Genomic DNA, 17,405 nt, shown 5'->3' with positions numbered 1-17,405 from the left:
TGAAGTTGAATGGCTGATGAACAATCTCTTTATGCTTGATATCGTAGTCATCTGAGTACCTTACGAGACATATTTATATTCGACATAATTCCAGTAACCTAAATGATTAAATGGGAACGAAATGTTTTTCGTACCATTTAAATATGTTTCGTAAAGTCGTAAGGTAGCTACGGCTCACATTTTTTTAGGACAAATGTATTTTATAAGGCCAAACACAATGCATTATAATAACTAGCAGGAACCCGTCTAACGCTGAAGTGGTGTCAAGACTCGAGAGACTAAAATAATTATTACCTTATGTAATTCGCGTTTTTGAATTTGACACCACTTGGGAGTCCACATTTTGGGCACTAAAATTCTTATTCCTTGGCCAATTTTACATTTTTTCATGCTGATTTGAAGGCCATTAAAGCATTTGACCCAGTCAAAAAAGTTTAAGTTGTATATCTTTTACGGTTTTTGCGGAAAGTCGCGTTAAAGTTGATGCCGTGGTGTCAGTAAAATGGCACGGATCCATCCATATATCCATATATATTGTCCCGCTTTATATATAGTAAGATTTGACTCGATCCAATCATTAAATTTCCAAATATCTTAAAATGCGAAAATTTATATATTATATTTATATATACTCGTTTAGTTTACTAAGATTGAGCACTCTAGGGGAGTGAATAGATCTACCACTTAGCATAACTCCTAACTCATAATGAGTTTGTAGAGAACTCGGGTTCCTATTTCTAATATGATTATGAACTACACTCTGATATAAACTACACTCAGATATGAACTACACTCTGATTATAATATCAATATCATTAACTCCATGATGTGATGTGTATCTGTGTGGTATGTACCACGTCATTACACTTACCTAATTGGAGGTATCACCCAGTCTGTCTTGATCAGACCACGCACAGAAATAAATTTTATTTTCATTCCAGGGTCTTACTTGTAGTCATCGTAAACCCTGCTGGGTTTTCCTTTTTTACTTGTAGTCATCTTAATCCCTGCTGGGTTTTCCTTTTTTTCAGTGTTATAAAAAACACAATAGTATTCATTGTCCTACCCCCCAGTTCCATAGCGGATATTATGCCAAATTATTAGACGGAGGTCCATTTCTACGGTGATGATTCTCCGGCTCCGTCTACTGTATTAGACGGAGATGAAGCTCTCCGGGAATTTCTCGGAGATTGTAGCAGTTTGTGGCAGTTTCTTTGCACTTTGCTCCATCTGTGAGAATCAACAAAATTACCGTCTCCGGATTAGGTTATGGAACTGCAAACCGGAGAAATATCCGAAGAAATATTAGTTGACGATCTCCGTCTAATAATTTGGCATAATATCCGCTATGGGACTGGGGGGTAAGAACATAGTAGTATCCATTGTCTTAGAACATAATACACCCAATACAGTAAACCCCGATTTACCGCGGAGTTTGGGAGAAAGGAAAAAGACGTGGTAAATTGGGGTTTGCGGTAAATCCGGGTTTTGATTGTTTACATTATGTACATAACAGTATTCATTGCCTTGGTACACAGTAGTATTCAATGTCTTAAAGGCTATAAAAGTAATTAATAAGAACATTATGTTATTCTCCACTTCCGGGAAACCGGCTGTATTGACTATTGTTTAAGGTTCAGGGTATTGTTCTAGCTTAAACTTCTATTTAGGAGCATATAATATATCGAGGAGCTAGTTTTATTTCACCGTCCTCATTGTTTAAAAATGTGTGAGAACAATTTGCGTTAGAAAGCACAGCAAATAATTCTAGAATTTGCTCCAGACCAATCTTACTATATATAAAGCGAGACGATATATATGGTTCCGTGCCATTTTACTGACACCATGGCATCAACTTTAACGCGACTTTCCGCAAAAACCGTAAAAGATATACAACTGAAACTTTTTTGACTGGGTCAAATGCTTTAATGGCCTTCAAATCAGCATGAAAAAGTAAAAAATTGGCCAGGGAATGAGAATTTGAATAGGTAATAATTATTTTAGTCCCTCGAGTCTTGACAGTGACACCACTTTAGGGTAGACGGGTTCCTGCTAGTGTTTAATTAAGGGAGGGGGTTCACCCTGATTTTTTTGTGAAACTTGTTTTCGAGATAGCAATTGACCAACAAACTAGGACCGGTGACCGAACTTTTGAGGGGGTCCCGGACCCCAACCGCCAAACGGTGCCTGCGGGGCAGCCACGCCCATATTTTGTCCAAATTAGGCCCAATTTAGCCAAATACCCTGAACATGCCTAAAACACAGATTTTAGGTGCTCTACTTGTAGCTAGTGGTCCCCTGAACCCGTATATGAATTTTCATCAAGATTGGACAAAAATTAGCTGAGTTATGAGCCAAAAACCATATGACCATATTTGGGCATACGCACCAATTTTGATCGATTTTGGCCCATAAATTGATCAAATATCAATATTTTTGAATGAAACCAACTTTATATAGAAGGTAAGCCTATACTTCACATTCTCTATGAATATCAGCTCAATATCTACCTAACTGTGGATTTTGTGTTAAAATAATCGCAAAAAACAAAATTGCCCATATCTCAGTTCGCGATATTTGCAAAACTGACTTCGCTCAAAACAATAGAACTCAATAGGGTTTCAATATTTTTACATGAAATTTTCAGAATCAACGTAGAATCGCATTTCGACCTTAAGTTTTGGGACAGAATTTTGAGTTAGGCCTTTAAAAAAATTTGGCGGCCAAATTCTGAAAAATGCCCGGCAAATTTGTGTTTTAGGCATGTTCAGGGTATTTGGCTAAATTGGGCCTAATTTGGACAAAATATGGGCGTGGCTGCCCCGCGGGCACCGTTTGGCGGTTGGGGTCCGGGACCCCCTCAAAAGTTCGGTCACCGGTCCTAGTTTGTTGGTCAACTGCTATCTCGAAAACAAGTTTCACAAAAAAATCAGGGTGAACCCTCCCCCCCCCCCCCCCCCCCCCCCTTAACTGGAGTTAACTTACTAGGGTTACATGTGAATAAAGTGTTGAATTGCCAAGAACATAATACACCTTACATATGATAGTTACACGAAGACAATTACACAAATGCTGCCGCTGCTACTGAGCTAGCTCTATTCTATCCCCTCATTGGACACGGGGACTTGCTCTCCTTTTAAACTAGTTTATAAACGAACTAGTTTATCAATAAACTAGTTTATAGATAAACTAGTTTATAAGTGATCTTTCAAATCGTAATCTGTCAAACGTCGGATTGCGTTGATCCTAATATGGTTATTTTGTGTCGCTTAATCATTTAACAAATGAGTTTTCAATAATTTTGTCTGTCTGACAGCAACATTTTTTTCAATGCCCATCGTTGTAAATTAAATGCAAGCCCTTATTTTGTTTAATTTTTATACTTCCTTCTGCTTGAACTTGGTAATAATTTGTTCTTTTATTTTACTTTTATTTTATTAATCGGAATCTTGAAACTCGGATATTATTTGAGATTTCATTTCAATATATATTATTTTTCTCGTAAATGATTTCTAATGTCTTTCTCTATATCTTATCGTTAAAACAAATCGCAAGAAAAGATCAAACTCCGAACACCCGGACTGACTAATCACAATACCAGATACCCTCAAGATGGGATGCAGCAGAAAAGCATGTGGTATCTTCTCCGCAATCCTACTCTTCCTAGCCTTTGTAGTGCTCGCCCTGCTTCTGGTATTCGTCTTCAAAGACAACATCAAGAACCCAATCCAAGCCCGAACTAAAAACGCTGGAATAATCCTCGGAAAAACAGTAACCCTAAAAGATGACGTCACTGAAATACACGAGTTCCACAATATTCGCTACGCTGAGGCTCCTATCGGAGAGCTAAGGTTCAGACCTCCGGTCAGACAGGAGATAGACCCTGAGCAGGGTGTGGAAGCTAGTGACGAAACACCCGTGGTGTGTGTCCAGGCGGATACGGGTGTTGGAGTGGAGGATTGTTTAGTGCTGAGTGTCCGGTCACGTGATCTGACTGGTTCTAAACCAGTTCTGGTGTGGATTCACGGCGGAGGGTTAGCTACAGGGTACGGGATGATGCAGGGTTACAGCTTTGATGCTGAGGTGACCCATAAGGTTGATGCTGTGACTGTTAACATCAACTTCAGGCTTGGGTTCATAGGTTTCAGTTCAGTGGAGGAGCTGTGGGATGAGGAAGCAGGGGTTTATGCTAATAATGGAATCAGAGATATGATCGCAGCTTTAGATTGGATACAAGATAATATCGCAGCGTTTGGAGGAGACCCTGGCTCAGTAACCCTGATTGGTGAGAGTGGAGGTGCCACAGCTATACTGGCTCTAGTCTCATCCCCGCTAGCTAACAACAAGTTCCACGCAGCTATCGCCCAAAGCCCCGCTCCAGAGATGAGATTCACACACATTAACGGAGATGCCTACCAGAGAACGATAGTAGCCCAAGTAAACTGTACCCAGGAAGCTGCTGAAGACAGGAAACAGTGTTTGTTAGACCTACCTGCCCACAAGTTCTCAAGGGAATACATCGAGATTGTTAACGGAGACGCGTATTTCACGTTCCCTAAATCCCTGACTGAGGACGCTGAAGTGGTCGGCCTGGTAATGATAGATCCGGTTGTTGTGACTGTGACTCCTAGGAACTTAAAAACAGCTGGCTTCACCCCGTCCTCACCTCTACCCATCATTGTTTCTAGCCTAGCGGAGGAGAACTATGTTATGAGTTGGTTGTTTAGCCCGCCCTTCGCTTCTGAAGCTGATTTGAAAACAGCTATGAAGCCTCTTTTTGAAAACCTAACAGATGAAGATAATGCCATGGAAACAGCAATTGCCCTGTACCCTGACACAGACCCCACCACCATCTGGAGCTTAATGACGTGTGATATGAGAGCTACCTGTCCTTCTAACGATGTAGCAGAGGCCATGTCTGGTGCTGCTAACAGGGATATCTACAGGCTGTACATCACCCATAGGTCCTCTGTAGGCATTCCTGCTATCCATGCCTACGATTCAATAGCGTTCTTCGGGTACAACAGTGCTCTTCTGCCGTTCACAGCACAGGAGTCAGACATTAAATTTGAGAAACATTATATTGACATGGTGAAAAAACTGGCTCAGGATAAGAAGTTTGATGATGGTTGGACCCCGTTCCCCGGGAAGTCAATGATTTACGAGAATACTGATGAGATTTCCAACATTGGAAGCACTGAACCCCAAGGTTCCATTTGTGAGAAGCTGACTGAAATGGACTTGGTCAAATATGGATGGCAAAATTAATTGCACGCATTTTATTTTTGTAACTCTGTTTTTATGAGCGATTTTCATGCATGAAATATTGAAATAAGGGCCATAATATGATGCAATTTTAATTACTTAACTAATTTTTTAAACTGTTTAATACAACATGTAGAAATATATCAAGAACAAACAGGCCTTTTTAAGGGCGAATCGTTAGAATTTACACTAAGTATGTACATGTACTGTAATGACCCTTATCACAGAGCTGGCAAGCACGACCGTCGCCATTGTACTCATTATACTATTTACCCCTGAGGCAAAATTGTGAAGGTTTGTGATTACACAAACCTGATTACACAAAATAAAACTATATGATTTTATCTTAGTTTGTTGATAAAATTACATACACATATTATAAATATAATATTGTCATTACATTCTAGACACAAGACAGTTGCAAGCTTATTTCTTGTCCATAACAATTCTAATAACAATTCTAAGCATTATTCAGAATGAATAGGTTACTGTATGTACTATGTAGCTTCTTTCCAGGGTAAAATGTATAAAATTATAAAGAAACTACATCAAAGAAGAAGCTACATTAAAGACTCAAAAAATTATAAAACTATACAACATGATCTAATTTCGTTTAAAAACCTTATTACATACTAATAGTTTATCCCGAATCAACTCAAAATTGCTCAGACTTCAGACTATAACTTCAGACTATGCAAATTACTTACACTGTTCAATCGCCACCGCCGTCACCTCCGCCCCCGCCGTCACCTCCGTCGTAACCCCCGCCGAAATCCCCGCCATCCCCGCCGTAATGCCCATCACAACACTCACAACAGCTACAATTGCAGCAATAAACAATCATCAAACCGCCGACGATTACGACTGCTACCGCGATAAGTGGAATGATAAGCTCATCAGTATCCGAGCTACCACTGCTACGAATCTTAATTCGCCTAGAATCGTAGCTTACCGCCCTTCTTCTATCACTGTGAAATGAGATGATTAATGAAATGCAGATTCAACATGCTTATTAAAATATTTCTATCATAGGAATGTGTCTCCGTTCTTTGTACTGTCCTATGTACAGTAATTTTACCCCGATTTACTGCAGAGTTTGGGAGAAAGGGAAAATGAGCGGGAAATTCGGGTCTGGTAAATTCGGGTTTTATTGTAAATGGAAACTTATAATTTACTATGTACTTACGAGGCCTCGCTGAGGCTGTAAATCAACAAAACAGCAAAAACTGCTACAGTCAGGGCTGCCCATGTGGTGAACTTTATCATGCCTTGAGAAAGGAAAAGGAGATAAGCACCTCAGGGGCTCAGGCCATCCCAACTTGCGGGAGAAACCTGCCCTTGTATCTTGTATTGTAGGTGTTGTTTTCATCTTAGATTTATTTCCGAAATATTCTCGATATTGCTTTTATTTTATGATAAGAAAAAAAAGGAAAAAGTGTCTAAGCGTTCAAATCACTATACACTATACACTCATGATCATATGATCAAAACACAAAGCTTTGAAATATACTTTTTTCTGTTTGAGATTTGAATAACGTTACTCATAATGTAATGTTCCAAATTATATTTTAAATGTTCGAATATAGCTTACTATATATAAAGCGAGACGATATATAATAAATATCCCTACCATTTTACTGACACCACGGCATCAACTTTAACACGAATTTCCGCAAACTTGAACTTTTTGACTGGTTCAAATGCTTATATGGTCTTCAAATCAGCATTTTTTTTTTGAACATTTAAAATATAATTTGAAACATTACAGTAACGTTATTCAAATCTCAAACAGAAACAGTGTATTACAAAGTTTTGTGTTTTGATCATATGATCGTTCATCGTGGATGTATAGTGATTGATTGCATAATTTTGAATTTGATTGATGGTGATTGTGAGTGAGAAGATGTTTGGAGTGCCAGCCAGTAACTCTGTCAAATGAACAGCCCAATTAAGAGCGAAAGAGCGTAAGCGCAGGAACAGCAGAGAGGGTGGCACAAAACGGCACACACGGAAAGGACGAAACAAAAAAAGAAAAAACGCCGTGCGCGGTAAGCTTGCCTATGTCTGAGAGCTGGTGTTACCTAGCAAGAGGCCTCAAAGGAGGTGCCGTGGTGGAGTGTGAAGGGAAAGTTCGAGAGCACGGCAGCTCTAACTGATGATGATGATTGAAGAAGGAGGTCGAGCGGGAAGCTCAGAAAAAGCTAAACAGGAAGGATCCAGCTGAGGTCTGACTCATGTCAGGAAGTGATGAAAAACTCACAGACAAAATCATCGGTGGCTGTCTACCCCGTACGTAGGCAGTGTCCAAGATTTCAGGCATCAGGATACACTGGAGCAGTGCAGAGCTGATTACGACCAGGGTCCTCACGGATACCCTGTCTTGGAGGTCGAGCCAATGCCCTGCGTTCGGTAATTGTGTCTACTGATATAGCCTTCATACTTTCCCTACTAACAGTCACTGTAACCCTATCACTCGGAAGGCCCCACGGCTCCTACATGGACGCACGGCCGGGAGCCCATGTAGGGATAAAATTGACCGCAAGAAATCCATCACATCCGTCACAGATCCAAAGCTGGAAAAGAAAAAAAGGCGGAAAGACAAAGAGGAAAAAAGAAAGAAAGGAAGAAAGGAAGGACTGAAAGAGGAAGCTAGTTATAATCTACATTTAGACTTTCTTTGAAGTTGAGGGTTAGTCTGTAGATTTTATTAATGGTGCTGGTCGAGAGTTTGATCAAACTTACGTCCTCATCGCTGAGTTTGTCCATGCAATCGGGTTGCGAGATGAACGTGGAGGCAAGATTGAAGCTACCATTTCCGTCAATGCTGACTAGATTTCCACTGAGGCTTTGAAATCTGTCCCTTGGAACTTTCCCTAGGGGGCAGGAATGGAGCATATGATTCTCGTCTTCGATGATTAGCTGGTTGGTGTTCAGCTCGCAATAGTTACAGGTCCTTTCATCAAGTGGAGTTTTGTCGTACCTCCCCCTTTCAATTCTAAGGTGATGAGAACTGGACCGAATCTGCGTGGTTGCCCTTCTGTCCTGGAAAGACCTAGCGTGGTTTAGATATGGCTCCCATCCAAATTCTTTTTTGACTTCACTGTAGAATGATAGCTTTCTAGAATCTTTCACAAGAGAACCCCAGGAGTCACGGAATAGTTTTCGCAGGTTCTCTGTCATCAATTCAGGGCTGCAGGAGTCCGTGAGGAAGGTTGCGTTGAGCAACGATGATGAATTCCTGTCAGGAAGGTCGATGTTGTTGAATGACTTGATAACTGATTCGATGCCTACAAACCATGACAATTTGAGGTTAATCTGCTCAGTCATTGCAGCTTTGACCAGTTGTGTTGAGGGAAGGCTCATAACTCTTTTGAAGTATTTAGTACTCAGTTTCAACATCTCAATTATAATTGGGTATGAGCCAGTTTCTCCCCAGGCTGTAGCATTGACTGCCCTTCTGTTAATACCAAGAAGGTATTTGAGGTGACGTAGGTGCACTTGCTCCAGTTTCTGTTTTGCGATGTGGGAGACTGCATGATCAAGGTTGTGAAACTTGCTGAAGCAAGAGAGGACCTTACTGACGGTGGGTAGAACTGGGGCCCAAACTTGACAACCGTATAGTAGAATAGGCTTGACAAGGGTGTCAAATAGTTTGTTAAGGCATGATGCGTCAATATATCTCCGGTCTATGGTGCTTCTCAAGCTAAAGTAAGCTCCGAGTCCCTTACGGTAGAGAGAGTCAGTTGCCTGCCGAAATTTCCCTGTGCTGCTTATAATGATTCCAAGATAGCAGTAGCTGGAGACCATCTCTATATCTCTGTCATGAATGGAAGGACGCCAGTTTGGAATGTCTGGTCCTTTACCGTTGAAGACCATGAATTTGGTTTTGGAGATGTTGATTTCCAGACCCCATTCGATACAGTAGTCCCCAATGATCGAAAGCAACTTTTGGAGTGATTCAGGATCTAGGGCGAGGATTACTAGATCATCAGCCCACGCTAGGTGAGTCACTGAGATACCAGCGAGAGTTGGGCAGTTCACAACGGCTTCATTGAGGAGGTCAGAAAGCTTTTTAAAGTAGACTTTGAAAAACTCGGGGCTGAGTGGATGTCCTTGTTCAGTCCCTTTGAGGATCTTGAATGCTTCACTGATTTTACCATTCATCTTGATATGACCCTCTGATTTACTGTACATGTCTTTGATGATGTCGTAGTAGCCGCCATTGACGCCATAGCAGGCTAGTTTGAACAGGAGGGCTTGTCTGCACACTAGATCAAAGGCTTTTCGGAGATCAATGAACACTGCATATATTTTATTTTTCACTTTCTTGTATTTTTCGATTGTGGACATCAGCGTAAATATATGGTCATTACATTGACTTCCTTTGGTAAAGCCTGCTTGATTAGGTGGATCAGGATGAGAGATTTGGCGGTGAGTGACAAGCCGAGATAGCAGCATCGTGGAGAGCAGTTTCCCAATACAGCTACATACTGCTATTGCTCTATAGTTGTCAGGGTTCCTGATGCACCCTTTTTTGTGAATCGGTGTGATCACACTTTTGCTCCAGAGGTAGGTTCCTGTCTCAAGGCACAGATTGAAAGAATAAAAAATTGGCCAAGGAATGAGAATTTTAGTGCCCAAAATGTGGACCGCCAAGTGGTGTCAAAAACGCGAAATAAATAGGTAATAATTATTTTAGTCTCTTGAGTCTTGACACCACTTTAGGGTTAGACCAATGAATTTTAGTCAAGAATGTTCTATTAGGCTACTGATTCAAACAATCGAAAGGGAATGATCAGAGACCGTGAAACTGTGAAATAGAAGCTACACATTTGTGGTACAAAACCATCAATCAATCCATTTACCAGTATCCAGTTACCAGTGTTGCTGGGTAACTTACCTAACAACACTCCTGTCCTGTCCCACTCACAGCTCTCACACACGTTGTGATTCTGTGCGGTGCTCCGAACACCAGCCCTACCAGTCCGTCTACAACGTAGTGCTAGCACGTGCCACGTGGTTAGCACGTGGTTAGCAGGTGGTTAGCACGTGTTTTGGCGGTTTGTGTCACGTGCTAGGTAGTCTCGTCCCCATCTGAATCAGCCAGTGTTAGATAATATTTGTGTTAGCACATGATACGGTCGTTAGCTGAAACACTATCCAGGTCATTCTCGACTAAAGCGTCGAAAATCCGGCTCATTTTCGACTGGAAATAGTGGTACGTACATCGTTTGATTTTCTGGAATTAGCTTGATTTTTTCGCCGCGATCTACAGCGCTTGGTGAATGTATGGGGCTGAGTATGTTGACTAAGTATCAGTGTTTTGATGACTGGTTATATATTATATACATAGTTTAGTATTTCATAGTTTAGTTGTGCCTGATAAAACGTTGTAAGTGAAGGGTTGTGGCTGGCATCAGGGACAAAAGGATTTCGCGATTATTTCGGCCAAAAATCGCGATACCGCGAATTTTAACAGACTTTACATTAAACTATACATAAAATTTGTCGCAAATAATGGGAAAAATCGCGATTCCGTACATGCCGCGATTTCCTTTTGTCCCTGGCTGGCATTGGTTTGTTATAACGGTACAATTTCTGAGCTGCAATCAGCTTATATTTTGGGGATGTAATTTTCAACATGTTATTCTTATCACGATCTCTTCCAATGAATTACAGCGTGAGAACCTGTTATTTTCCAATTTTCCAAATGACCTAATTTAGTTTCAATGGTAATACTACCATATAAGGTAAGGTTTATTACCATACAAGGTAAATCTCTTCCCTCTTCAGATCACAAGCTCGTATAATTAATCACGACGATACTATCATGTTAAATTCCAATTTGGCAAATTACTTCCTATTAGAGTATTCAGCCAGCTTGTCGGCTTTATGAATGTTTTTGTGTAGGATGCGTCTTCGTTTGTTTTCTTTGTATTCTTTGAGTTTTCGTTGTTTTTTATTTGTGTTTTTTTTTGCATTTTCCCACCCTCTTTTCTGCCTTTACATCTAGAATAAAATTCCCTCCACTCAAATAACATTGTTATTTGTTATATTAACAATACATTTCCCCTCCACACAGTATACACATGACAAAAAGACGAAAATGAAGAAAAACTGTAAAATACTGTCCGCAGTTCTCGTCTTCTTGGTGGCAGTCTCAATTGCAATAATCCTCCTAATCCTCCTCCTCTACAAGAACAACGACATCGTAGTAAGAACAACCAGTGCGGGGAAGGTCATTGGAAAAACAGTAACCCTAAACGATGGAAACACAAAAATCCACGAGTTCCACAATATACGTTACGCTGAACCGCCTACAGGAGAGTCAAGGTTCAGACCTCCAGTTAGGCACATGATATCTGACCCAGGACAGGAGGTTAAAGCAAAAGATGACATTGCTATCACGTGTATCCAGGCTGATTCGGGGGAGGGGACTGAAGATTGTTTGGTGTTAACTGTACGGTCTAGTGACGTGACGGAGTCCAAACCTGTGCTTGTATGGATCCATGGTGGCGGGTTAATGTTGGGGTATGGGGAGGCAGTTGGATACAGTTTTGATTCTGAGATTACCCATAAGGTTGATGCTGTGACTGTTAACATTAACTACAGGTTGGGCTTCCTTGGTTTCAGTTCAGTGGAGGAGCTGTGGGATGAGGAAGCAGGGGTTTATGCTAATAATGGTATCAGAGATATGGTCGCAGCTTTAGACTGGATACAAGATAATATCGCAGCGTTTGGAGGAGACCCTGGCTCAGTAACCCTGATTGGTGAGAGTGGAGGTGCCACAGCTGTCCTTGCTCTAGTCTCATCCCCTCTAGCTAATAACAAGTTCCACGCAGCTATCGCCCAAAGCCCCGCTCCAGAGATGAGATTCACACACGAACAAGGAAATGATTTTCAGAGAGAGCTGCTTGACAGAGCCGGGTGCACTCAAGAAGATCTCGCAGGTCGGAAACAATGTCTGTTAGACATCCCAGCCAATAAGTTCTCGGGGAAAGGAGGAGTGAACATGACAAGTGGGGGGGCTTACTTTGAGTTTCCTATGTCTGGGGGAGAGAGAGGTGAGTATGTAGGACTTATCATGGTGGATCCAACTGTGGTTACAGTATCTCCCCGGGATCTGAAGGAGGCTGACTTCACCCCAACTTCACCTATCTCCATCATAGTGTCCAACACAGCTGCGGAAACATACAACGTGTGGTTGTGGCCGTTTGTACCACCATTTAACACAGAAGATCAGCTGAAAGCTAAGCTGGAACCACTCATCGAAGAGATCTCCGACGTTGAAAATGTGATGGATACAGTTATAGCCCTGTACCCTGACCAAGACCCCACCATGATATGGACTCACATGACCACTGACATGAGAGCAACATGTCCTTCCAACGATGTGGCAGAGGGTATGTCTGCTGCAACTAACCGGGATATCTACAGACTTTATGTCAGTCATAGCCCTTCGTTTGCTCTCGCACCTTTCCATGCTTATGATTCATATGCCTTTTTCGGGTATAAATCAGATGGCATAGAACCGCCTACTATTACCAACATGGACATAAAGTTCCAATCACATTACATTGAGATGGTAAAGAGGTTTTCTCGGGATAAGAAGTTTGATGATAAATGGACCACTTACCCCGGTGCAACTATGATGTACGAGAACTCTGATACTATTTCTAACGCTGGAGCTGCTAAGCCTCAGGAGGCTGTTTGTGAAAAGCTGGCTGAACTGGATTGGGTTAAATATGGATCACAAAATAAATGATGAAACTTTGAAAGAAAGTTCAGATTGATACCAAGACAGCTTTAATATCTTGTTTTAAAGACTACGCAATAGGTTGGAGGAATTGATACTACTCGCAACAAGAACTGTGACCCTGGAATCCACTTTTCAATGGTTTTTTTCATCCAGAAACTCTATTTATGGCCATCCTTGTTTTCATATTATATCATGGTAGCTTGTCGATTTTTGTTTTTACATCATACACCAAAAAATATCTGATTGAACATTTATTTGTGATTAACCTGTTATATTGGGTATTAGATTTCGCTGTCGACTATAGTATAGAAGAAATATATATATATATATATATATATATATATTTATAGCATAGAAGAAAAATTATAGCTAAGATAAATTAGTTCATGTTGATATACAATTATTATTGATATAAAATTGATAAAATTCTATTACTTGTTAAATTTATCGGTGGTTAAATTAAAGCGTTTCCCCTTGTGCAGGGACAGAAAATTAACTGGAACATAAAGAAATATTTCCAGCCACATATTTAGTTTCAATTCTGCACATGCACTAGTCACATACACATAAAACCAGTAACCAGACACTACAACAAATATATGTACTCCTGAATATTATTAATTCAACTATAAACCGAGGATTCACTGTTCTCGTAGAGCCAAAGAGTTAGTCTATACTATTAGAGCTTTTTAATAAAAATTAAAACGAGGCCTTCATGTTATGGAGCCAGGTTTTGGATTGGCTTTTGCCCACTTAAAACTTTTCCATCACGTTACATAATACTCAATAAATGTAATAGATTTGTAGTGTTGTAATTTGTTAAAACTATAAATTAACTCTCATATTCCAGAAATGTTAACCTAACTTCTACAGGAGGAGCTTGCTGCGCTAAAACGAACAGTCGAGAACATCAAGGATCCACTTTATCGGTTCTTTGAACGGGAGTGCACTATTGGACGTAACCTCCTCAAAACTGTTCTTACTGATCTCAACGATATCTCTCAGGTTGGTGCTAAGATTTTCGTGCACTGTGCAGTGTTTGAGTGTTCTGCACGTGCACTATGCAGTGTTTGAGTGTTCTGCACGTGCACTCTGCAGTGTTCTGCTCGTGCACTCTGCAGTGTTTGAGTGTTCTGCACGTGCACTGTGAAGTGTTCTACATGTGCACTGTCAGTGTTCTGCGCGTGCGCTCGAAGTACTGCTCGTTATTGCACATTCACCCTACCTTTTCCGCGCAGTGATATAATAATTTATTGAGCACTCCAAATCCTGCACTAGCTCACAGCTATGATCATGAACACCCTTTAAAGATAAGAAGACTAATTACAAAAACGTTAAACCCTTCTTCTACCAGGTATGTGATCTGAAAAAGAAGCAAACTAACTACATACGTGGACTCCTCTCAGACCTACAGAAGGGAATAGTCCCTAAATCGTGGCTTAGATACAACGTACCAGGGGTAACCATTAACCCCTGGATCATTGACTTCTCCGAGAGGATCAGACAGCTACAAACGATTGTAGAGGCAGCACAGAAGGGCCAGACTGCCCTGAAGGAGATGTCCGTTTGGCTGGGTAAATTTTATTTTTTAATTATTTTATTTTTTAAATATATATTTTTTTCGTAGCCAATTAGTTGTAGGATTCTTTTTTGTTAATTTACCGATTTTTGTTAATTTACCGATGTTATTCAATTTATGTTAAGTATCAGCGCTGAATAGATTTTGAATCGACAGCTAATCCGGTTAATTAAAATAAAAGCGAAAGTGTGGTAACACTGATTTAAAGTGAAAGTGAAAGTGTGGTAACAAATAGCAACATCAAAACGTTAACTTTCACATTTCACGTGACCATATTATCAGGCGGCCTATTCTCGCAAGAAGCCTACTTCACTGCTACAAGACAGTCTGTGGCTCAGTGTAAGGGATATTCTCTTGAGGAACTCAAACTACAGGTTTGTACTGCACGTGCAAATGCACGTCCGTACATGTAAATTAGCGCGTGGATATACCCGCCATACAGTACACGCTAACAACATTTGCTTGAGGAGTGTATCTTATTCAATCTCGAAGGTCCGAGGTCGAACTTAATTCTCACACGTTTCCACAATCTTGCCCTCCCCCCCCCCCCCCCCCCATCTTGATATTATCCCAATCTTGATAACTGAAATCTTCAAAGTAACCCACGCGACGTGACCCCCCCCCCCCCCCCCCCATCTTGATATTATCCCAATCTTGATAACTGAAATCTTCAAAGTAACCCACGCGACGTGACCCCCCCCCCCCCCCCCCCATCTTGATATTATCCCAATCTTGATAACTGAAATCTTCAAAGTAACCCACGCGACGTGACCCCCCCCCCCCCCCCCCCCCCCCCCCCCATCTTGATATTATCCCAATCTTGATAACTGAAATCTTCAAAGTAACCCACGCGACGTGACCCCCCCCCCCCCCCCCCCCCCCCCATCTTGATATTCTCCCAATCTTGATAACTGAAATCTTCAAAGTAACCCACGCGACGTGACCCCCCCCCCCCCCCCCATCTTGATATTATCCCAATCTTGATAACTGAAATCTTCAAAGTAACCCACGCGACGTGACCCCCCCCCCCCCCCCCCCATCTTGATATTATCCCAATCTTGATAACTGAAATCTTCAAAGTAACCCACGCGACGTGACCCCCCCCCCCCCCCCCCCATCTTGATATTATCCCAATCTTGATAACTGAAATCTTCAAAGTAACCCACGCGACGTGACCCCCCCCCCCCCCCCCCCCCCCCATCTTGATATTATCCCAATCTTGATAACTGAAATCTTCAAAGTAACCCACGCGACGTGACCCCCCCCCCCCCCCCCCCCCCCCCATCTTGATATTCTCCCAATCTTGATAACTGAAATCTTCAAAGTAACCCACGTGACCCCAAACTAACTCAGGTCTCCGTTCACAACGCTCCAGTTGAGCTGGACAACAGCAGCTTTGGGATATCCGGTCTGAAGCTGATGGGGGCGATGCACAGTGACGGGAAGCTAACCATTACTGAAGACATCATGACGGATCTGGTGTACACAAAGATTAGCTGGGTCAGGGACCAGGATATTCAGATATCCGGCAAACAGGTGATTTTATATTTAATAGATGTGAATTTAACATTTATATGGTTGGGAGGAGAGGCACGGTTTTTTGACACATGACAGCAATTAACCAATCAGCTTTCACTATTGACCAATGAAATCCCAAAATCAGTATGACTGTCAAGCAATAAGTACCACCTCTCCACCAGAATCCACTTCATGGTTAAAGTTGACATTAATAATCGCTTTATATTATGTGTAATTTAATATATAATTTAATAGATAACTAACTAAACCCCCAGATCACCCTGCCTGTGTATCTCAACAACACCCGCACCACTCTCGTTGAAACCCTCAACTTTAGAACTGACCAAGACAAGTTCTACGAAAGGGGCGTCGCTATTTTGTGTACCGGGCTTTCTTAAACTGCACGTGCCGAACTTGTAGATTGCACGTGCTGCACTCACTTGCACGTGCAAGTTAGCGTCGCACGTGTGATTTTTCATGAGTAAAAGTGCAGGCTTTGAACTTGACAAGACTTGCTCTGTCATTTGTATTTCTGTAAACTTTCAACTGTATTTCTTTTGTAATACCCGATATTATTTGTAGGGCAGCTAAACTTGCCAAATATGTGTTTTAGGTATGCCAAATATAAATATGTGTTTTAAATTTATGTTGTTTTTTTTTCTTTATCTTTCAATATTATTGATTATTGATAAGTTTAAAATGGTTTATTAAAACTACTGTATCTTTAGTAGTACTAGTAGCATGATATATTGTATTATCTAAGTTTTGGATGTATCATTAGATGCACTTCGTCAGTAGTAAAGTAGTAATAACGAAATGTATTGGATGCTTAGTGTTTTACTTTTCAAACTTAATATGGAATTGATTTATAAAACTAAAAGAATCTTAGTTGCCTCAATTAAACGTCAATTTTCAATTTGAAAATTTTAGTAGTGATATGTGATGAAGCTTATAATTGTTCATGATTATTGTTAGTGTTTTTCTGACTTTTTCTTCTAATGCCACTGTATCATTTCTTTTCGATTTTCACGGCAAGGGAACGTTCACATATGACATCAGCAAGATTTTGGCCAATTTTATCACCCTCCTCCCCAATGACGTCAGCATCTTCCAGACCCCCCCTCCTTTTGTTTAATATTTCATACTTACCCCTCCCGTTCAGCCAGCGAGCCCAAGCGATGGTGGAGGCCAGGGGGTATCGAATTGCTGACGGGGGTTGCAGGTTGTGGGCATGAGAAATTAGTGTGTGTGGTGTGACTGATTTAAACAGTTGGTCAACATTAA

At 41.1% G+C, this 17,405-nt stretch overlaps 3 protein-coding genes across 3 annotated transcripts; all 3 read left to right on the top strand.

Annotated features, from left to right (window-relative positions):
* Positions 1 to 3,605: 3,605 nt before the first annotated feature.
* Positions 3,606 to 5,682, top strand: LOC134824026 (liver carboxylesterase 1-like). Its single transcript, XM_063835674.1, has one exon. The coding sequence runs from the start codon at positions 3,613 to 3,615 to the stop codon at positions 5,266 to 5,268; it is 1,656 nt and encodes a 551-aa protein (XP_063691744.1). The 5' UTR covers positions 3,606 to 3,612; the 3' UTR covers positions 5,269 to 5,682.
* A 5,636-nt stretch (positions 5,683 to 11,318) lies between these two features.
* On the top strand, positions 11,319 to 13,346 carry LOC134824024 (para-nitrobenzyl esterase-like). Its single transcript, XM_063835672.1, has one exon. It carries the CDS (start codon positions 11,372 to 11,374, stop codon positions 13,028 to 13,030), a length of 1,659 nt encoding a protein of 552 aa, XP_063691742.1. The 5' UTR covers positions 11,319 to 11,371; the 3' UTR covers positions 13,031 to 13,346.
* A 393-nt stretch (positions 13,347 to 13,739) lies between these two features.
* On the top strand, positions 13,740 to 16,730 carry LOC134824479 (cytoplasmic dynein 1 heavy chain 1-like). Its single transcript, XM_063836384.1, has 6 exons — positions 13,740 to 13,754; positions 13,898 to 14,029; positions 14,379 to 14,598; positions 14,886 to 14,977; positions 15,957 to 16,139; positions 16,397 to 16,730. Exons 1-6 carry the CDS (start codon positions 13,740 to 13,742, stop codon positions 16,517 to 16,519), a joined length of 765 nt encoding a protein of 254 aa, XP_063692454.1. The 3' UTR covers positions 16,520 to 16,730.
* The last annotated feature ends 675 nt before the right edge of the window (positions 16,731 to 17,405 follow it).

Source organism: Bolinopsis microptera, chromosome 12 (assembly GCF_026151205.1).
Source record: "Bolinopsis microptera isolate Bmic1 chromosome 12, MBARI_Bmic_1.0, whole genome shotgun sequence".
Taxonomy (NCBI): domain Eukaryota; kingdom Metazoa; phylum Ctenophora; class Tentaculata; order Lobata; family Bolinopsidae; genus Bolinopsis; species Bolinopsis microptera.
Note: the sequence above shows the minus strand (reverse complement) of the source record. Positions and strands in the feature narration are given on the sequence as shown.

Excerpts from the sequence above, each read along its gene's own strand:
- LOC134824024 (XM_063835672.1), top strand. The coding sequence starts at position 11,372 with ATGAAGAAAAACTGTAAAATACTGTCCGCAGTTCTCGTCTTCTTGGTG.
- LOC134824026 (XM_063835674.1), top strand. The coding sequence starts at position 3,613 with ATGGGATGCAGCAGAAAAGCATGTGGTATCTTCTCCGCAATCCTACTC.
- LOC134824479 (XM_063836384.1), top strand. Across the intron at positions 14,978-15,956 it reads TTGAGGAACTCAAACTACAG|GTCTCCGTTCACAACGCTCC; the intron begins GTTTGTACTGCA and ends AAACTAACTCAG. Across the intron at positions 16,140-16,396 it reads TTCAGATATCCGGCAAACAG|ATCACCCTGCCTGTGTATCT; the intron begins GTGATTTTATAT and ends CTAAACCCCCAG.